Consider the following 16848-nt stretch of genomic DNA (forward strand, 5'->3'; position numbering starts at 1 on the left):
ATGTCAAACACATTTTTCTCCTACCTCTGTAAAAGAAAATGTCATCATTGATCATTCTTCTGAAAACAGACCATTGGGTATGAGGTTACGATGAGGATGTATCATTAATGTAATCTGCCCCAGCTAATAGCATGAAAAATAAATATATTTTCTGATTCAGGTGTTGGACTGGAGCCAAAACTCAGAGAGGAATTTGCAAAAACCTGCTTTGAGACTTTACTCCAGTTTTCTCTACTTGATGGTATGGACTCCGAAGATGCAGGAAGTGTGGAAGGAGGATTAGCAGGCCGTCTGGCAGTTACTGCTCTCCTGCATCGATTCCAAGAAGTATTACGACAGTATGTGGAGGATGAGCGTCAGAGTGGCAAATGTCCCCTTCCAAGGTAAGATGCATATTTAAAAGGGGAAGACTGTAATGTTAATAGAAAGAAATAAAAGAAATACGGGAGAATCTGACTGATCTAAATCCCGATAATCCGGTAACTTGGTTAGTCCAAACTAAAATTTTAAAAGCACATAATTGTAATGAAAAGAGCATTTCCGAATCCTTTGTGTTTTTATTATTCACGAATGAAATCAGTATAAAGTAACATTGCACTGTACCTTGTGGTAGTATTTGGGGCCAGAAATTAAAGAAAATTTATGGTATTCAGTGGCGTACGCAGAAATTATTTTGGCGGGGGGGGTATTTTTGCTTCATTATTCACGATCTTGCATGGCTTACCCCATAAATTTAAAAACAGAACTTCAGGAAAATGTTAAAATTTGTGGACTTCTATAAAATAATGGTGGGTGGATATTGTGAAAGTAGAAACACCAAATTAAAACTTTCAAAATAATACAATTATATAATTAAGACACATTTGTATTCATGGTGATGATTACAGTAACAGACGTCTCCTGGGTTTTGTGGCCAGCTCATGGATGCTCTACAGTCACATGTTCTTCTTTGTGTATATACAAAAGAGTTCACTCTTTCTTGTACAGTCGTGTTTTTTTTCAAGTAAGTTTTTAAATACTTCAGGGATGAAAAGAGTGTTCTGGTGTGACACTGGTTACTAGTATGACAGCAAATAGTTTTGGTACTGCCAGGCTGAGTAGCTCAAGTGGTAGAGCAATGGCCTCCTGAGTCCAGCTTGGCAGGTTTGTCCTGGCTCAGTCCAGTGGTATTTGAAGGTGCTCACATACGTCAGTTTCGTGCTGGTAGATTTACGGCACGTAAAAGAACTCCTGCAGGACGAAATTCTGGCACCTCGGTGTCTCCAAAAACGATTTTAAAAATAGTTAGTGGGACATATAACCATTAACATTATTATTACTAGTTTCAATACTCGATGTATTCTTGGAAAAATATCACTGTCGCAAAAGTTAAGTGCAGAAATGAAATCTGTTGGTTCAGGATGATTCCTTTTAGAAGAAAAACATATTTTTCACATTTTTAGTTCACTGGCAAATACAGTTTTACCCACATTGATATCATCTGGCCATTGAGTTATAATGGCATCAACAGTAATATTTATTTCATCATCCAGTGCCTAGACAATTGATTGAAGGATAATTATTCCCATGTTCTTCAGGATATATTTGTGTTGCAGAAATCATATCATTTAACCAACTCAACATGTAATCACTGAAGGGAAAGAAAATTGAATATCCTCTAATACTGATCTGGGTCATTAGTCCCATAGTTAGCTCGATGTATTTGTTGACCAACTTTCTGAGGAATACCCCGTTTGTCAACTCCAATTTGTTTTTCATTGTTCTAATTTCTAGATCAGAGTGAACAATGACATCATGCAGCTCTGAAAAAAAAAAAGCAAAGGAAAAAAAAAAAGCAGGTGGGCCGATGACCTTAGATGTTAGGCCCCTTTAAACAACAAGCAAAAAAAAGGGGCAATAGCATCGAAGTGTTCAACCCAGGGTGTCTTGCAGAATTTGAGTAATAATATTTAGCACTTTCCATACATTGCTCAATGTGTTTCTTTAAAATAGTTCCTCTTTTAAAAGGTAGTCACATTTAGATCGGCTTATACCCTCAATATTTAATTGGAGTATATTCAAAGAGGGGCCGATGTTTTTTACCGATGTTGTTGTTTGGTTGTGAGAAGAACTGTTTAGATTAAAAACATCACCTCTTAAATACCGCTGCAAAGCAAAAAACTAGGAATAACATCTTGCACAAGCTCATTGGAACTGGCTGGGGAGCAAATGCAACAGTTCTGCGAACATCAGCCCTTGCCTTGTCTACCCAGTTGCAGAATACTGCTGCCCTGTATGGCTTAACAGTGTACATACTGCGAAAGTTTATGTCCAGCTGGATGACACAATGAGGACAATATCAGGCACCATCAAATCAACACCTCTGAAATGGCTGCCAGTGTTATCCAACACCCATCCCCCTCACATACGAAGAAAAGCAGCTCTGCTAAAAGAATGGCAGAAATGTTGCAGTGATCCTCAATTGCCCTTAGATCAGGACTGCAAACTTCAGACACGGCAGAGGTTGAAATCCAGGAACCCGTCATGGAAGCTTGGTGAGAAGCTCATCAACTCACATTTCGATGCTGATCAAGCCTGGCGTGAAGAATGGTACTCATCAAACCTCGACCACCTGGGTTTAATCAATAATCCATGCAGAGCTCCGCCTGGTTTCAACTTACCGAGAAAGGAATTTACATCTTTAAACAGAATCAGGACAAATCATGGAAGATGTAAATTATGGCTCTTCAAATGGGGGAAAAGCTATGAGTCCACTGTGCAACTGTGATAATATGCCTCAGACCATCCAGCACGTTGCTAAGGAGTGTCCAAGAAGAAGGTTCCATGGATCTATCCAAGAAATACATAGTGCCACTGAAGAAGTAGTGACCTGGCTGCGTAAACTGGACATTGTATTTTAACAAACTAAATATTTCCTACAGTCAAACATGTAAATCTATATATATACACTGGCTGACAGTGACAATGCAACACCAAGGAGGAGTGGCTCGAAAGGGATGAAAGTTGGGGAAAAAACAGAGACGGCACGGACGAATAATTGATGTTTATTTCAAACCGATATGCAGGTTACACAATGCGCACGGCATCGACTCAGTAGGATGTAGGACCACCGCGAGCGGCGATGCACGCAGAAACACGTCGAGGTACAGAGTCAATAAGAGTGCGGATGGTGTCCTGAGGGATGGTTCCCCATTCTCTGTCAACCATTTGCCACAGTTGGTCGTCCGTACGAGGCTGGGGCAGAGTTTGCAAACGGCGTCCAATGAGATCCCACACGTGTTCGATTGGTGAGAGATCCGGAGAGTACGCTGGCCACGGAAGCATCTGTACACCTCGTAGAGCCTGTTGGGAGATGCGAGCAGTACGTGGGCGGGCATTATCCTGCTGAAACAGAGCATTGGGCAGCCCCTGAAGGTACGGGAGTGCCACCGGCCGCAGCACATGCTGCACGTAGCGGTGGGCATTTAACGTGCCTTGAATACGCACTAGAGGTGACGTGGAATCATACACAATAGCGCCCCAAACCATGATGCCGCGTTGTCTAGCGGTAGGGTGCTCCAGAGTTACTGCCGGATTTGACCTTTCTCCACGCCGACGCCACACTCGTCTGCAGTGACTATCACTGACAGAACAGAAACGTGACTCATCGGAGAACACGACGTTCCGCCATTCCCTCATCCAAGTCGCTCTAGCCCGGCACCATGCCAGGCGTGCACGTCTATGCTGTGGAGTCAATGGTAGTCTTCTGAGCGGACGCCGGGAGTGCAGGCCTCCTTCAACCAATCGACGGGAAATTGTTCTGGTCGATATTGGAACAGCCAGGGTGTCTTGCACACGCTGAAGAATGGCGGTTGACGTGGCGTGCGGGGCTGCCACCGCTTGGCGGCGGATGCGCCGATCCTCGCGTGCTGACGTCACTCGGGCTGCGCCTGGACCCCTCGCACGTGCCACATGTCCCTGCGCCAACCATCTTCGCCACAGGCGCTGCACCGTGGACACATCCCTATGGGTATCGGCTGCGATTTGACGAAGCGACCAACCTGCCCTTCTCAGCCCGATCACCATACCCCTCGTAAAGTCGTCTGTCTGCTGGAAATGCCTCCGTTGACGGCGGCCTGGAATTCTTAGCTATACACGTGTCCTGTGGCACACGACAACACGTTCTACAATGACTGTCGGCTGAGAAATCACGGTACGAAGTGGGCCATTCGCCAACGCCGTGTCTCATTTATCGTTCGCTACGTGCGCAGCACAGCGGCGCATTTCACATCATGAGCATACCTCAGTGACGTCAGTCTACCCTGCAATTGGCATAAAGTTCTGACCACTCCTTCTTGGTGTTGCATTTGCTCTGTCAGTCAGTGTATAAAATAAGAGTTTTGTCTGTACATTGCTCAGAATTTGAAAAGAATGCTATTTTTGTATCGGTCATGTTCACAATAATAGGAAAATGAATTTTTTACATTTCTGTAATTTCTGTCTGTCTGTCTGTCTGTCTGTATGTATGTATGTATGTATGTATGTATGTATGTACACGCATCACGAGAAAACGGTTGAAGGTAATTTAATGAAAATCGGAATGTAAAGTCGGGTGATGAACCGCTACAATCTAGGCTATAAATTATTTTAATCACGCTGAGTGAAATGGTAGTTTAGGGGAAGCCCGAAATTTAATTCTCAAATATTTATGTTATTATTGGTCGTGTCTTAATGAAAATCGGTAGACAAACATGTGAAATAAGTCGCTACAATATAGGCTATACACGCTGAGAAACATGGTAGTTTAGGGGTAGGCCTAAAATTTAATTGTCAAATATTTATTGTATTAGTGGTCGTATCTTCACGAAAATTGGTGTGCGAAGTCGGGGAATAGGTCGCTATAATCTAGGCTATCAATAATGTTATTCACATTGAGTGAAATGGTAGTTTAGGGGAAGGCCTGAAATGTAATCTATATATAAAATAAGAGTTTGTACATTGCTCAGAATTTGAAAAGAATGGCGTTTCTGTATCGTTCATGTTCACAGTAACAAGAAAATGCATTTTTTACTTTTCCGTAATTTCTGTCTGTCTGTCTGTCTGTCTGTCTGTCTGTCTGTCTGTCTGTCTGTCTGTCTGTCTGTCTGTCTGTCTGTCTGTCTGTCTGTCTGTCTGTCTGTCTGTACACGCATCACGAGAAAACGGCTGAAGAGAATTTAATAAAAATCGGTATGTACAGTCGGATGTTGAACCGCTACTATCTAGGCTATAAATTATTTTAATCACGCTGAGCGAAATAGTAGTTTAGGGAAGGCCTGAAATTTAATTCTCAAATATTTATGTTATTAGTGGTCGTGTCTTAATGAAAATCGGTAGACAAAGATGGGAAATAAGTCGCCACAATATAGGCTATACACGCTGAGAATAATGGTAGTTTAGGGGAAGGCCTAAAATTTAATTGTCAAATATTTATTGTATTAGTGGTCTTATCTTCACGAAAATTAGTATGCAAAGTCGGGGAATAGGTCGCTATAATCTAGGCTATCAATAATGTTATTCACACTGAGTGAAATGGTAGTTTAGGGGAAGGCCTGAAATGTAATCTATATACAGAGTGAAGTGAAATTCGCGCACTCGGGCGTCGCAGTGCGACTCCTTACATGCCAGCAATAAAAAATCTCTTTCACAAAAGTTCGTCCTGCGAGTATATCAGGCAGAGAAAGGACGTTGAATAGTGGCAATCTGGCAACACTGTAACCACATGTACAGTAAGTACCTCTGTCAGCATCATATATCCGTGCTGAGCAGTTGGTGCATTGGATAGGGTTTTGGGTTGGCATGCAGGTGGTAGAGGGTTCGATCCTGGGTTAAGGCGCAATTTTTTGTTTACTAATTTCCATCGGACATTACATACTGTAATACAGTAAGACACCGTACCTTAGGTCTCATGTATCCGACATTTACAACATTTTGTAACGCTGAACACAACAAATACCTTGCTAGGCCTACTGGTAACGTAAGCCCTTACAAAATACAATGGACTTGAACGAGGCAAGAATAACAGTTGCTACTAATCTATGAGATCGTTGGAGGACAGTAGAAAGAAAACAGGTTTCGCATTTAGTATATGAATTTGTGCGAATAAATTCACGCCCACGACGTGGAAAGGACGTCTTTCAAAGCTGGCCAAGGGAAACGATTGTTCGTCCATTTGTAGGATCGTAGTATGTAAGTGCAAAGGGTTTCTAGAGGACCCGCTGCAATGGCTGTTGACGATTAAGTTGCCAGATACCATACCGCCTGGACTACATTTATGAAATTAAAAAAATACGCTTCAACCCAGGATCGACCCCTCGACCTCCTGAATGCTAACCCAAAACTGTAACCACTGCACCAACTGTACAGCACAAAGAATACGTGCTGACAGAGGTAGTTACCCTACATGTGGTTACAGTGTTGCCAGATTGCCACTCTTCAACGCCCTTTTTCTGCCGGATATACTCGAAGGACGAACTTTTGTGAGAGACATTTTTTTTATTGCTGGCATGTGAGCAGTCGCGCTGCGACGCCTGAGTGCGCGAATTTCGCTTCACCCTGTATATAAATTAAGAGTTTTGTCTGTACATTGCTTATAATTTGAAAATAATGGTATTTCTGTATCGGTCATGTTCACAATAGCAAGAAAATGCATTTTTTACTTTTCCGTAATTTCTGTCTGTCTGTCTGTCTGTCTGTCTGTCTGTCTGTCTGTCTGTCTGTCTGTCTGTCTGTCTGTCTGTCTGTCTGTCTGTCTGTCTGTCTGTCTGTACACGCATCACGAGAAAACGGCTGAAGAGAATTTAATGAAAATCGGAATGTAAAGTCGGGTGATTAACCGCTACAATCTAGGCTATAAATTATTTTGATCACGCTGAGTGAAATGATAGTTCAGGGGAAGGCCTGAAATGTAATCTATATATAAAATAAGTGTTTTGCCTGTACATTGCTCAGAATTTGAAATGAATGGTATTTCTGTATCTGTCATGTCTACAGTAACAAGGAAATGCATTTTTTTACTTTCCCGTAATTTCTGTCTGTCCATCTATATGTATGTATGTACACGCATCAAGAGGAAACGGCTGAAGAGAATTTAATGAAAATCGTCATGTAATGTCGGGTGATGATCCAGTACAATATAGGCTATAAATTATTTTATTCACGCTGAGTGAAATGGTAGTTTAGGGGAAGGCCTGAAATGTAATTCTCAAATAAGTTATTTATGTCATTAGTGGTCGTATAGATAAATCTATATATATCAATCTCACAGCTGCGCACCCCTAACCACACGGCCAACTCGCCTGGTCGTACCGACTGAAACAGCCTGCCTGTATATTGGCGGGAAGTAGCATGCCATTCCTCTGGTTCATACATTTTCTGATATATCTGGTTTGTAACACATTGGTTCATCATAGTATTCGAGCTATTCAATCCCTACTCGGAGGCACTGATTGGAATGAGTAGTGTGCATGTTTAACGGAATAATGACAGAGGAGTGTTCACGGCAGTCTGCGACCTGGTTATTCCAGCTCTGGAACTTCGGACTCTTAGATCGGCACCGTAGTACTGTTCGTTGAAAGTGAGAAAGTTTACGGTGTTTCATTTGATCGAGTATTTTATATGATAACATTGCTTTCAATCGCTACATTCCTACTGACGTTTTTGTAATGACCTATGTTGGATTAAGTTAGGAAAACCACCAAGTCAGTCTTTCTGAGAATCCCGTAGCGAAGCACGGGTACATCAGCTAGTATTTTATATAAGTTTATTGTATGTTTCCTGTGTATCCTTATTTTTGCCATACAAAATATATTTCTCTTTTAGGCATTGCTCTATAAAATATAATTATATTGTTCATAGTGGCCAAAAAATTCCTTATGCTAGGCATGCTGCATGCATGAGAAAGTCCTAAATTAAATGAATGGTTTGCACAGTGCACATACAGTGTCTGAGACTTCTCCCTTATTTTAGCAGCACAGACATTAACCCAACTGCATCCATAAATGTACCAGTACATTGACGCGATAAAGGGCTCTATCAATCAGTCAATCAATCAATCAATCAATCAATCAGTCAATACTGATCTCCATTTAGGGCAGTCGCCCAGGTGGCAGATACCCTATCTGTTATTTTCCTAGCCTTTTCTTAAATGATTTCAAAGAAATTGGAAATTTATTGAACATCTCCCTTGTTAAGTTATTCCAATTCCTAACTCCCCTTCCTATCCATAAATGAATATTTGCCCCAATTTGTCCTCTTGAATTCCAACTTTATCTTCATATTTTGATCTTTCCTACTTTTAAAGACGCCACTCAAACTTATTCGTCTACTATTATCATTCCATGCCATCTCTCCGCTGACAGCTCGGAACATACCACTTATAATAAGTAAAATTCTTTCAAGAATAAAGTTTACTGTGTCCACCTATTCAATACAATTATATTCTGTAGTCATTAAATCCTACATGAATTGCATATTACTAATTAGGTATATGTTTCACCCTAGTTTTGGTAATCTTCAGCCTAATAATAATCTTAAAGTCAAGTCCTTAAACCAATTAAACATTAGAACTTCAAACTAAATACGGTGGTCTTATGCTTAATCATTTTTTTTTTTTTACAAAAAGTTGTGCTTTAGGTGATATTTACATAGATTTAAAATGTGTACATTAATTAAAACCCAGAATTTGTGACAAGGAAGCAATTAAAATTATCATACAATGATTAGAAATTGTCCAATTGTCTAATAGGACCGTGGAACCTTTTTTATCTACACTCAAAAAACAGAAGAATTTTTTAATGATACAAGTTATTCGATTGTTAACAAAGATCCTACTCTAAGAATTCAGTGAAATTTAAAAAACTTTAATAAAAAGTTCTAATTTTCTTTTCAACGAACAGGAGCAACAAAAACATTTCATCATGAACCCCAATATCCCTACCACCAGAGCTTTGCCGAAGATTCATAAGAAGGTCACCCCAATGCATCCCATCATAAATTGTAGGAACAGCCCTACCTATAAAGTATCGAAATTCATTCATAGGTTTTTTTAGAAAACATTATGTTTTCAACAATACATCTCCCTTAAGAAATTCAATTAATTTTTGCGAAATATTTTGGAAATTTGATCTGCAACCCAATAATTTATGTTCTTACGATATCACAATTATGTTTCCAAGCATTCCCACTAAAGAAACCGTTAAAATTATCCATGACAACAACAAAAAACATAGCGGCCTTAGTAAAATGGAAATTGAAGAATTCATGAAGATATAGAATTTCGTTCTAAACAATAATTAATTCTCCTTTAATGGAAAATACTATCAGCAGAAAGACCTAGCTACGGGAGACCCTCTTTCTGGCATTATAGTGGATATTTACATGGATTCGATAGAACATACAAAAATTATTTCACAAATAAAGGGTATTTGTTTATGGCTCAGATTTGTTGACGATACTTTCGTGATCATCAATAAAGACATTACTAATAGTGACGATATATTAGATTCACTAAACGAAATAGACCCTAATATCAAATTTACCAAAGAAGATGAGGTCAAAAATTCTTTAAATTTTTTAGATTTAACAGTTACGTGCTTGAATAAAACTTTTAAATTTCAAATTTTTAGGAAACCTACTCATTCACCCATAACTATTAAAGATTCATCCTTGCATCCTAAGACCCAAAAACTTGCTGCCTATCATAGTCTAATATATAGGGCACTAAAAATTCCTCTTTTGCCAAAACATTTGGTAATAGAACTGAATTATATAAGACAGTTAGCTCAGTTCAGTGGCTTTAAAATAAATGCAATCAATCGGTTAATTAATAAGATAAAAATTAGGCTATCTTCCAACCTAGTCCCAGAGAAATCTTAAGAAAAATTGCTACGCCACATTTACATATAACAGTCCGACTATTCATCAGATCACTAATGTTTTAAAAAAAAACACAGCGTCAACATAGCCTTCAGGACAGTAAATAATAACCAGAACATATTCCTCAACCACAATAAGGTCAATAATAATAATAACAACATTTATTCAAGATCTGGTGTTTATAGGTTAAAATGTACACAGTGTGGGTTCACGTATCTCGATCAAACAGGGAGAAGCTTTTACACAAGGTATCTGGAACATTACAATGCTTCCAAACATAACAAGTATTCAGCCATGAGCTAGCATATGAGTGAAACGGGACACAAATTCACCTCAATAGAGAAAGATTTGACGATTGTTAGAAGCCTAAGTAAGTGGAAATTACTGAGTGAGACGGAAAACTTGTACATTTATTTGGAGCAAACTTATAATAAAAATAATAATCTTAACAACGTCATTGACAACAAAAATCTGTTATATGAGGCAACCCAAGGTTAATCCACGCTGTAAATCAGAATAAAGTCCCCAGTATGTTTCAGTCACAGCACGCATTCATTCCAATTACCACGCCTAATGCTAGGCCCGCCCAATCCAATTCGAGTAACGCCTCTCTAGCAACAACACAGGCGCGCTAGTTAAAACTCGCTCCCCTTTCCCCTCTACCCTCCACCCCTCTGTTACCGCATCAATACTTCACTAGAAGTAACAAGGTTAGTCGTTCAGATGCAACCGGAACAAGTGGATCCAGCTAATATCTGACTGGAGAAGTAAGTTCGTCCACATTTATGGGGTATTAAACTTTCATCTTTACAATTATTATGTGGGCTCTACATTCTTCATTCTAAATTCTTTTTTCTCTTATTCAGTTACAGGCAATACTCATATTCCCAAGGGTAGAACAATGTACCAATGGGAACACTAATCCGACAAGAATGGCACAAAATTCCAAGAAACATTTTATCAGATGAGCACGGTTCCGGTTTTGTAGCTGTGTACGTACGACATAGGTGATCATAACCACCTTTGAATGAACACATTTATATCAACTATCAACTTAATGGTTCATCCATACAGTTGGAGGAGTTCCATTTTACGCTTTGGTCAATTTCTAGTCAATGTGAACACATTTGTATAAAATATCACCTTAATAATTCATCCATACAGTTGGAGAATTTCCACTTTACACTTTGGACAATTTCTAGTCATTGTATGATAATTTTAATTGCTTCCTTGTCACAAATTCTGGGTTTTAATTAATGTACACATTTTAAATCTATGTAAATATCACCTAAAGCACAACTTTTTGTAAATAAAAAAATAAAAAAATTTTAATCATAAGACCATTGTATTTAGTTTTAAGTTCTAATGTTTAATCGGTTTAAGGACTTGACTTTAAGATTACTATTAGGCTGAAGATGCCCAAAACTAGGGCGAAACATGTATCTAATTAGTATATGTAATTCATGTAGGATTTAATCACTACAGAATATAATTGTATTGAATAGGTGGACACAGTAAATTTTATTCTTGAAAGAATTTTACTTATTGTTATCTTCAATACAGAACAAATATGAGATTACTTACTTATAACATACCACTTATGGCATAGATGTTGATTCTCATAGGGAAGCTGAAATATTTGTCTCGAATGAGTAAATTTATAATACCAATGTATTAATAATAATGTTATTTGCTTTACGTCCCACTAACTACTTGTACGGTCTTCCGAGACGCCGAGTTGCCGGAATTTAGTCCCACAGGAGTTCTTTTACGTGCCAGTAAATCTACCGACACGAGGCTGTCGTATTTGAGCACCTTCAAATACCACCGGACTGAGTCAGGATCAAACCTGCCAAGTTGGGGTTAGAAGGCCAGCGCCTTAACCGTCTGAGCCACTCAGCCCGGCACCAATGTATTGGTCCATTATTAGACATTATAAATTTTCCAGCTAACTCATTCCTGGTTGCCAGTGTTTCACCCCAGTGTGCTAAATTGGGCTCATCAGTTGGTGGGTGTGCTATTAGGATTTTTCAATCACAAAATTACCGGTGTTCATTTGAGTGGTGCTTGTAAAAGTACTTACGATCTCCAGACCAGATTGTTTGGAAACAATGGCTGATAGACAGAAGCATGTGTTCATTAGTGGCAAGGATGGTGAAGAATTAATATGTTATTTCAAACTTCTAGGCTCTGATTATATTAGTAGTGATGATGAGAAAGATCCCGGTGATAATATGCATATACGTTTGAGTCATTGTGATGCAACAGAAAGTGAAAGTGAAACTGAACTTGACAACACTACGTCAGCAGCAGATGAAATTATGCATGACACTGGTTGCAGTTGCACAGACTAGTGAACGGGAATACAGACAGAACGTTTCAAGTGTTCAAACAGAAACTTGCTGAAGAAATGATTGCTAATCACTTCAAAGAAGACGTTGTCAAGTGACGGGCAGCTAAACCTGGACAAATGCCGTCACAACTGACTGGCCGAAATTTTCCCGTCAGGATAACCCCAACAGAAGCTAAGGGAACTAAAAATGCATAACGCTGTTTTGCATGTTGGCAAAAGAAGACCAGAAGGAAAAGTGCATGGCGATATGACTCTTGCAACATTCCATTGTGTCTGGAGCGTTTCCAGCCATATCACACAAAAAATGGCCTACTGACTTTCGAATACCGGACTCCAAGCAACAAGGAACCTATTCCATTTAAGTGCATAAATTCAATCAATCAATCAGTCAATACTGATCTGCATTTAGAGCAGTTGCCCAGGTGGCAGATTCCCTATCTGTTGTTTTCCTAGCCTTTTCTTAAATGATTTCAAAGAAATTGGAAATTTATAGAACATCTACCTTGTTAAGTTATTCCAATGTGTAACTCCCCTTCCTACCCATAAATGAATATTTGCCCCAATTTGACCTCTTGTATTCCAACTTTATCTTCATATTGAGATATTTCCTACTTTCAAAGACTCCACTCAAACTTATTCGTCTACTAATGTCATTCCACGCCATCTGTCCGCTGACAGCTCGGAACATACCACTTAGTCGAGCAGCTCTTCTTCTTTCTCTCAATTCCTCCCAACCCAAACTTTGCAACATTCTTGTAACGCTACTCTTTTGTCGGAAATCACCCAGAACAAATCGAGCTGCTTTTCTTTGGATTTTTTCCAGTTCTTGAATCAGGAAATCCTGGTGAGGATCCCATACATTGGAACCATACTCTAGTTGGGGTCTTACCAGAGACTTATATGCCCTCTCCATTACATCCTTACTACAACCCATAAACACCCTCATAACCATGTGCAGAGCTCTGTACCCTTTATTTACAATCCAATTTATGTGATTACCCCAATGAAGATCTTTCCTTATATTAACACCTAGATACTTACAATGATCCCCAAAAGGAACTTTCACCCCATCAACACAGTAATTAAAAATGAGAGGACTTTTCCTATTTGTGAAACTCACAACCTGACTTTTAACACCGTTTATCAACATACCATTGCCTGCTGTCCATCTCACAACATTTTCGAGGTCACGCTGCAGTTGCTCACAATCTTGTAACTTGTTTATTACTCTACAGAGAATAACATCATCTGCAAAAAGCCTTACCTCTGATTCCACTCCTTTACTCATATCATTTATATATAAGAAAACATAAAGGTCCAATAATACTGCCATGAGGAATTCCCCTCTTAATTATTATAGGGTCAGATAAAGCTTTGCCTACTCTAATTCTCTGAGATCTATTTTCTAGAAATATAGCAACCCATTCAGTCACTCTTTTGTCTAGTCCAGTTGCACTCATTTTTGCCACTAGTCTCCCATGATCCACCCTATCAAATGCTTTAGACAGGTCAATCGCGATACTGTCCATTTGACCTCCAGAATCCAAAATATCTGCTATATCATGCTGGAATTCTACAAGTTGAGCTTCAGTGGAATAACCTTTCCTAAAACCGAATTGCCTTTATCGAACCAGTTATTAATTTAGCAAACATGTCTAATGTAATCAGAAAGAATGCCTTCCCAAAGCTTATATGCAATGCATGTCAAACTTACTGGCCTGTAATTTTCAGCTTTATGTCTATCACCCTTTCCTTTATATACAGGGGCTACTATAGCAACTCTCCATTCATTTGGTATAGCTCCTTCAACCAAACAATAATCAAATAAGTACTTCAGATATGGTACTATATCCCAACCCATTGTCTTTAGTATATCCCCAGAAATCTTATCAATTCCAGCTGCTTTCCTAGTTTACAACTTTTGTATCTTATTGTAAATATCATTGTTATCATATGTAAATTTGAATACTTCTTACAATTAGTCACCTCCTCTATCTGGACATCATTCTTGTAACCAACAATCTTTACATACTGCTGACTGAATACTACTGCCTTTTGATGATCCTCACATACACACTCTCCTTGTTCATTAATTATTCCTGGAATGCCCTTCTTGGAACCTGTTTCTTCCTTAAAATACCTACACATACCTTTCCATTTTTTCAAGAAAATTGTATGACTGCCAATTATGCTTGCCATCATGTTATCCTTAGCTGCCTTCTTTGCTAGATTCAATTTCCTAGTAAGTTCCTTCAATTTCTCTTTACTTCCACAGCCATTTCTAACTCTATTTCTTTCCAGTCTGCACCTCCTTCTTAGTCTCTTTATTTCTTTATTATAATAAGGTGGGTCTTTACCATTCCTTACCACCTTTAAAGGTACATTTATTGGTCCTGGTTCGTGTCGTTCACGTTTCCTTCCCAATTGACATTTGGTAAATTAAGATCTCCTGCTACAATCACATTCTTTTCCTTGTGTTTTTCCACTTAGCTGATTATCTTATCAAATAATTCTGATCCGTGTCAGCACTACCCTTTCCCGGTCTGTACACTCCAAAGACATCAAGTTGCCTATTATCTTTAGAAATGAGCCTTACACATAGACTTTCATGTTTCTCATCTTTAACTGTTTCGTAGCTTACAAATTCTTCTGTGGTTCATCGTGTGGGTTACTGTAGTCACGTCCTAGTTGGTGAACCATGGGCAACGGCTGAGTGGCCTAGTAAGTGGTCCTGAGAGTCGGGATACCAGTTGCTATGGAATGGGAGTGGGCATCCCAGACATTTTCTAGGTCATGGCCCTTCTTGTGCTCAGGCGGCTAGGACTTTACAATTCACCGGTGGTCTATAACCTGTTAGAGGAGAGATCCTCACTTGGACTATGTGCAAGTAGGTAGCATCCTGCTTCATGAATTTACCGAGCTCAGAACATTTTAAGCAAGCCTCGGACCTATGGGAGTAACGGAGTACCACTCCCATTTGACAGGCGAGGGACTCCTTGGAAACAACGTGGCAAACAAAATGGACTTTGATGGGGAGCTATCAATATTAATGGGGCTTGTGGAAGAAAGAAAGTAGAACTGGCTGAGTGAGCAAAGAGGCTGCATCTGGATGTGCTAGGAGTAAGTGATATTCGGGTAAGGGGAGATAACAAGGAAGAGATAGGACTTTATAAGGTGTACTTGATGGGTGTTAGAAAGGGAAGGGCAGAATCTAGGGTAGGGCTCTTCATCAGGAATACCATTACACGCAACATAGTTTCTGTTAGGCATGTAAATGAGCGAATGATGTAGCTAGATTTGTCAGTTGGAGGAATTAGGACTAGAATTGTCTCCGTTTATTCACCATGTGAGGGTGCAGACGAGGATGAAGTTGACAAGTTTTATGAAGCATCGAGTGACATCGTGGTCAGGGTCAACAGCAAAGATAGAATAGTGCTAATGGGCGATTTCAATTGTGGAGTTGGGAATAGAACTGAAGGATACGAAAGGGTGATTGGTAAATATGGGGAAGATATGTAAGCTAATAGTAATGGAAAGCGTTTGCTGGACTTCTGTGCTAGTATGGGTTTAGCAGTTATGAATACATTCTTCAAGCATAAGGCTATTCACCGCTACACATGGGAGGCTAGGGGTACCAGATCCATAATAGACTATATCTTAACCGACTTCGAATTCAGGAAATCTGTTAGGAATGTACGAGTTTTTCGGGAATTTTTAGATGATACAGACCACTATCTGGTCTGTAGTGAACTAAGTACCTCTAGGCCTAAGGTAGAGAAATTGAAATCTGCCTGCAAACAAATAAGGGTAGAAAATCTCCAGGACGAAGAAATTAGACAGAAGTACGTGGATATGATTAGTGAGAAGTTTCGAACAGTAGACAGTAAGCAGGTTTAGGATATAGAAAGTGAATGGGTGGCATATAGGGATGCTGTAGTAGAAATAGCAAGAGAATGCCTAAGAAAAACTGTGTGTAAAGATGGGAAAATGCGAACATCTTGGCGGAATGATGAAGTGAGTGTAGCTTGTAAACGTAAAAAGAAGGCTTATCGGAAATGGCTCCAAACAAGGTCTGAGGCAGACAGGGAATTGTACGTAGGTGAAAGAAACAGAGCGAAACAAATAGTTGTTGAATCCAAAAAGAAGTCGTGGGAAGATTTTGGTAATAACCTAGAAAGGCTAGGTCAAGCAGCAGGGAAACCTTTCTGGATGTTAGGAAGGGAGGGAAAAAGGAAATGATCAGTGTTTTGAGTAATTCAGGTGAACTCATAATAGATCCCAGGGAATCACTAGAGGGGTGGAGGGAATATTTTGAACATCTTCTCAATGTAAAAGGAAATCATCCTGGTGGTGTTGCGAACAGCCAAGCTCATGGGGAGGAGGAAAGTGATGTTGGTGAAATTACGCTTGAGGAAGTGGAAAGGATGGTAAATAAACTCCAATATCATAAAGCAGCAGTATTTAGGTTGTGTGTTCTCCCAGGATGGTAATATAGTAAGTGAGATTGAATCAAGCTGTCATAAAGCTAATGCAGTGAGCTCGCAGTTGCTATCAAGAGTATTCTGTAAGAAGGAAGTCAGCTCCCAGACGAAACTATCTAT

The 16848-nt window shown here is 39.4% G+C and overlaps 1 protein-coding gene across 2 annotated transcripts in view; it reads left to right on the forward strand.

Annotated features, from left to right (window-relative positions):
- The window catches only part of mon2 (Mon2 homolog, regulator of endosome-to-Golgi trafficking), a 583018-nt gene that overhangs the window by 514972 nt on the left and 51198 nt on the right, over window positions 1-16848 (forward strand). For both annotated transcript variants that reach the window (XM_067140860.2, XM_067140862.2), the window contains one exon: window positions 161-383. In XM_067140860.2, the coding sequence (XP_066996961.1) occupies window positions 161-383 (223 nt within the window). The remainder of the gene's footprint in view (window positions 1-160; window positions 384-16848) is intronic.

This window comes from Anabrus simplex, chromosome 2, assembly GCF_040414725.1.
Source record: "Anabrus simplex isolate iqAnaSimp1 chromosome 2, ASM4041472v1, whole genome shotgun sequence".
Taxonomy (NCBI): Eukaryota; Metazoa; Arthropoda; class Insecta; order Orthoptera; family Tettigoniidae; genus Anabrus; species Anabrus simplex.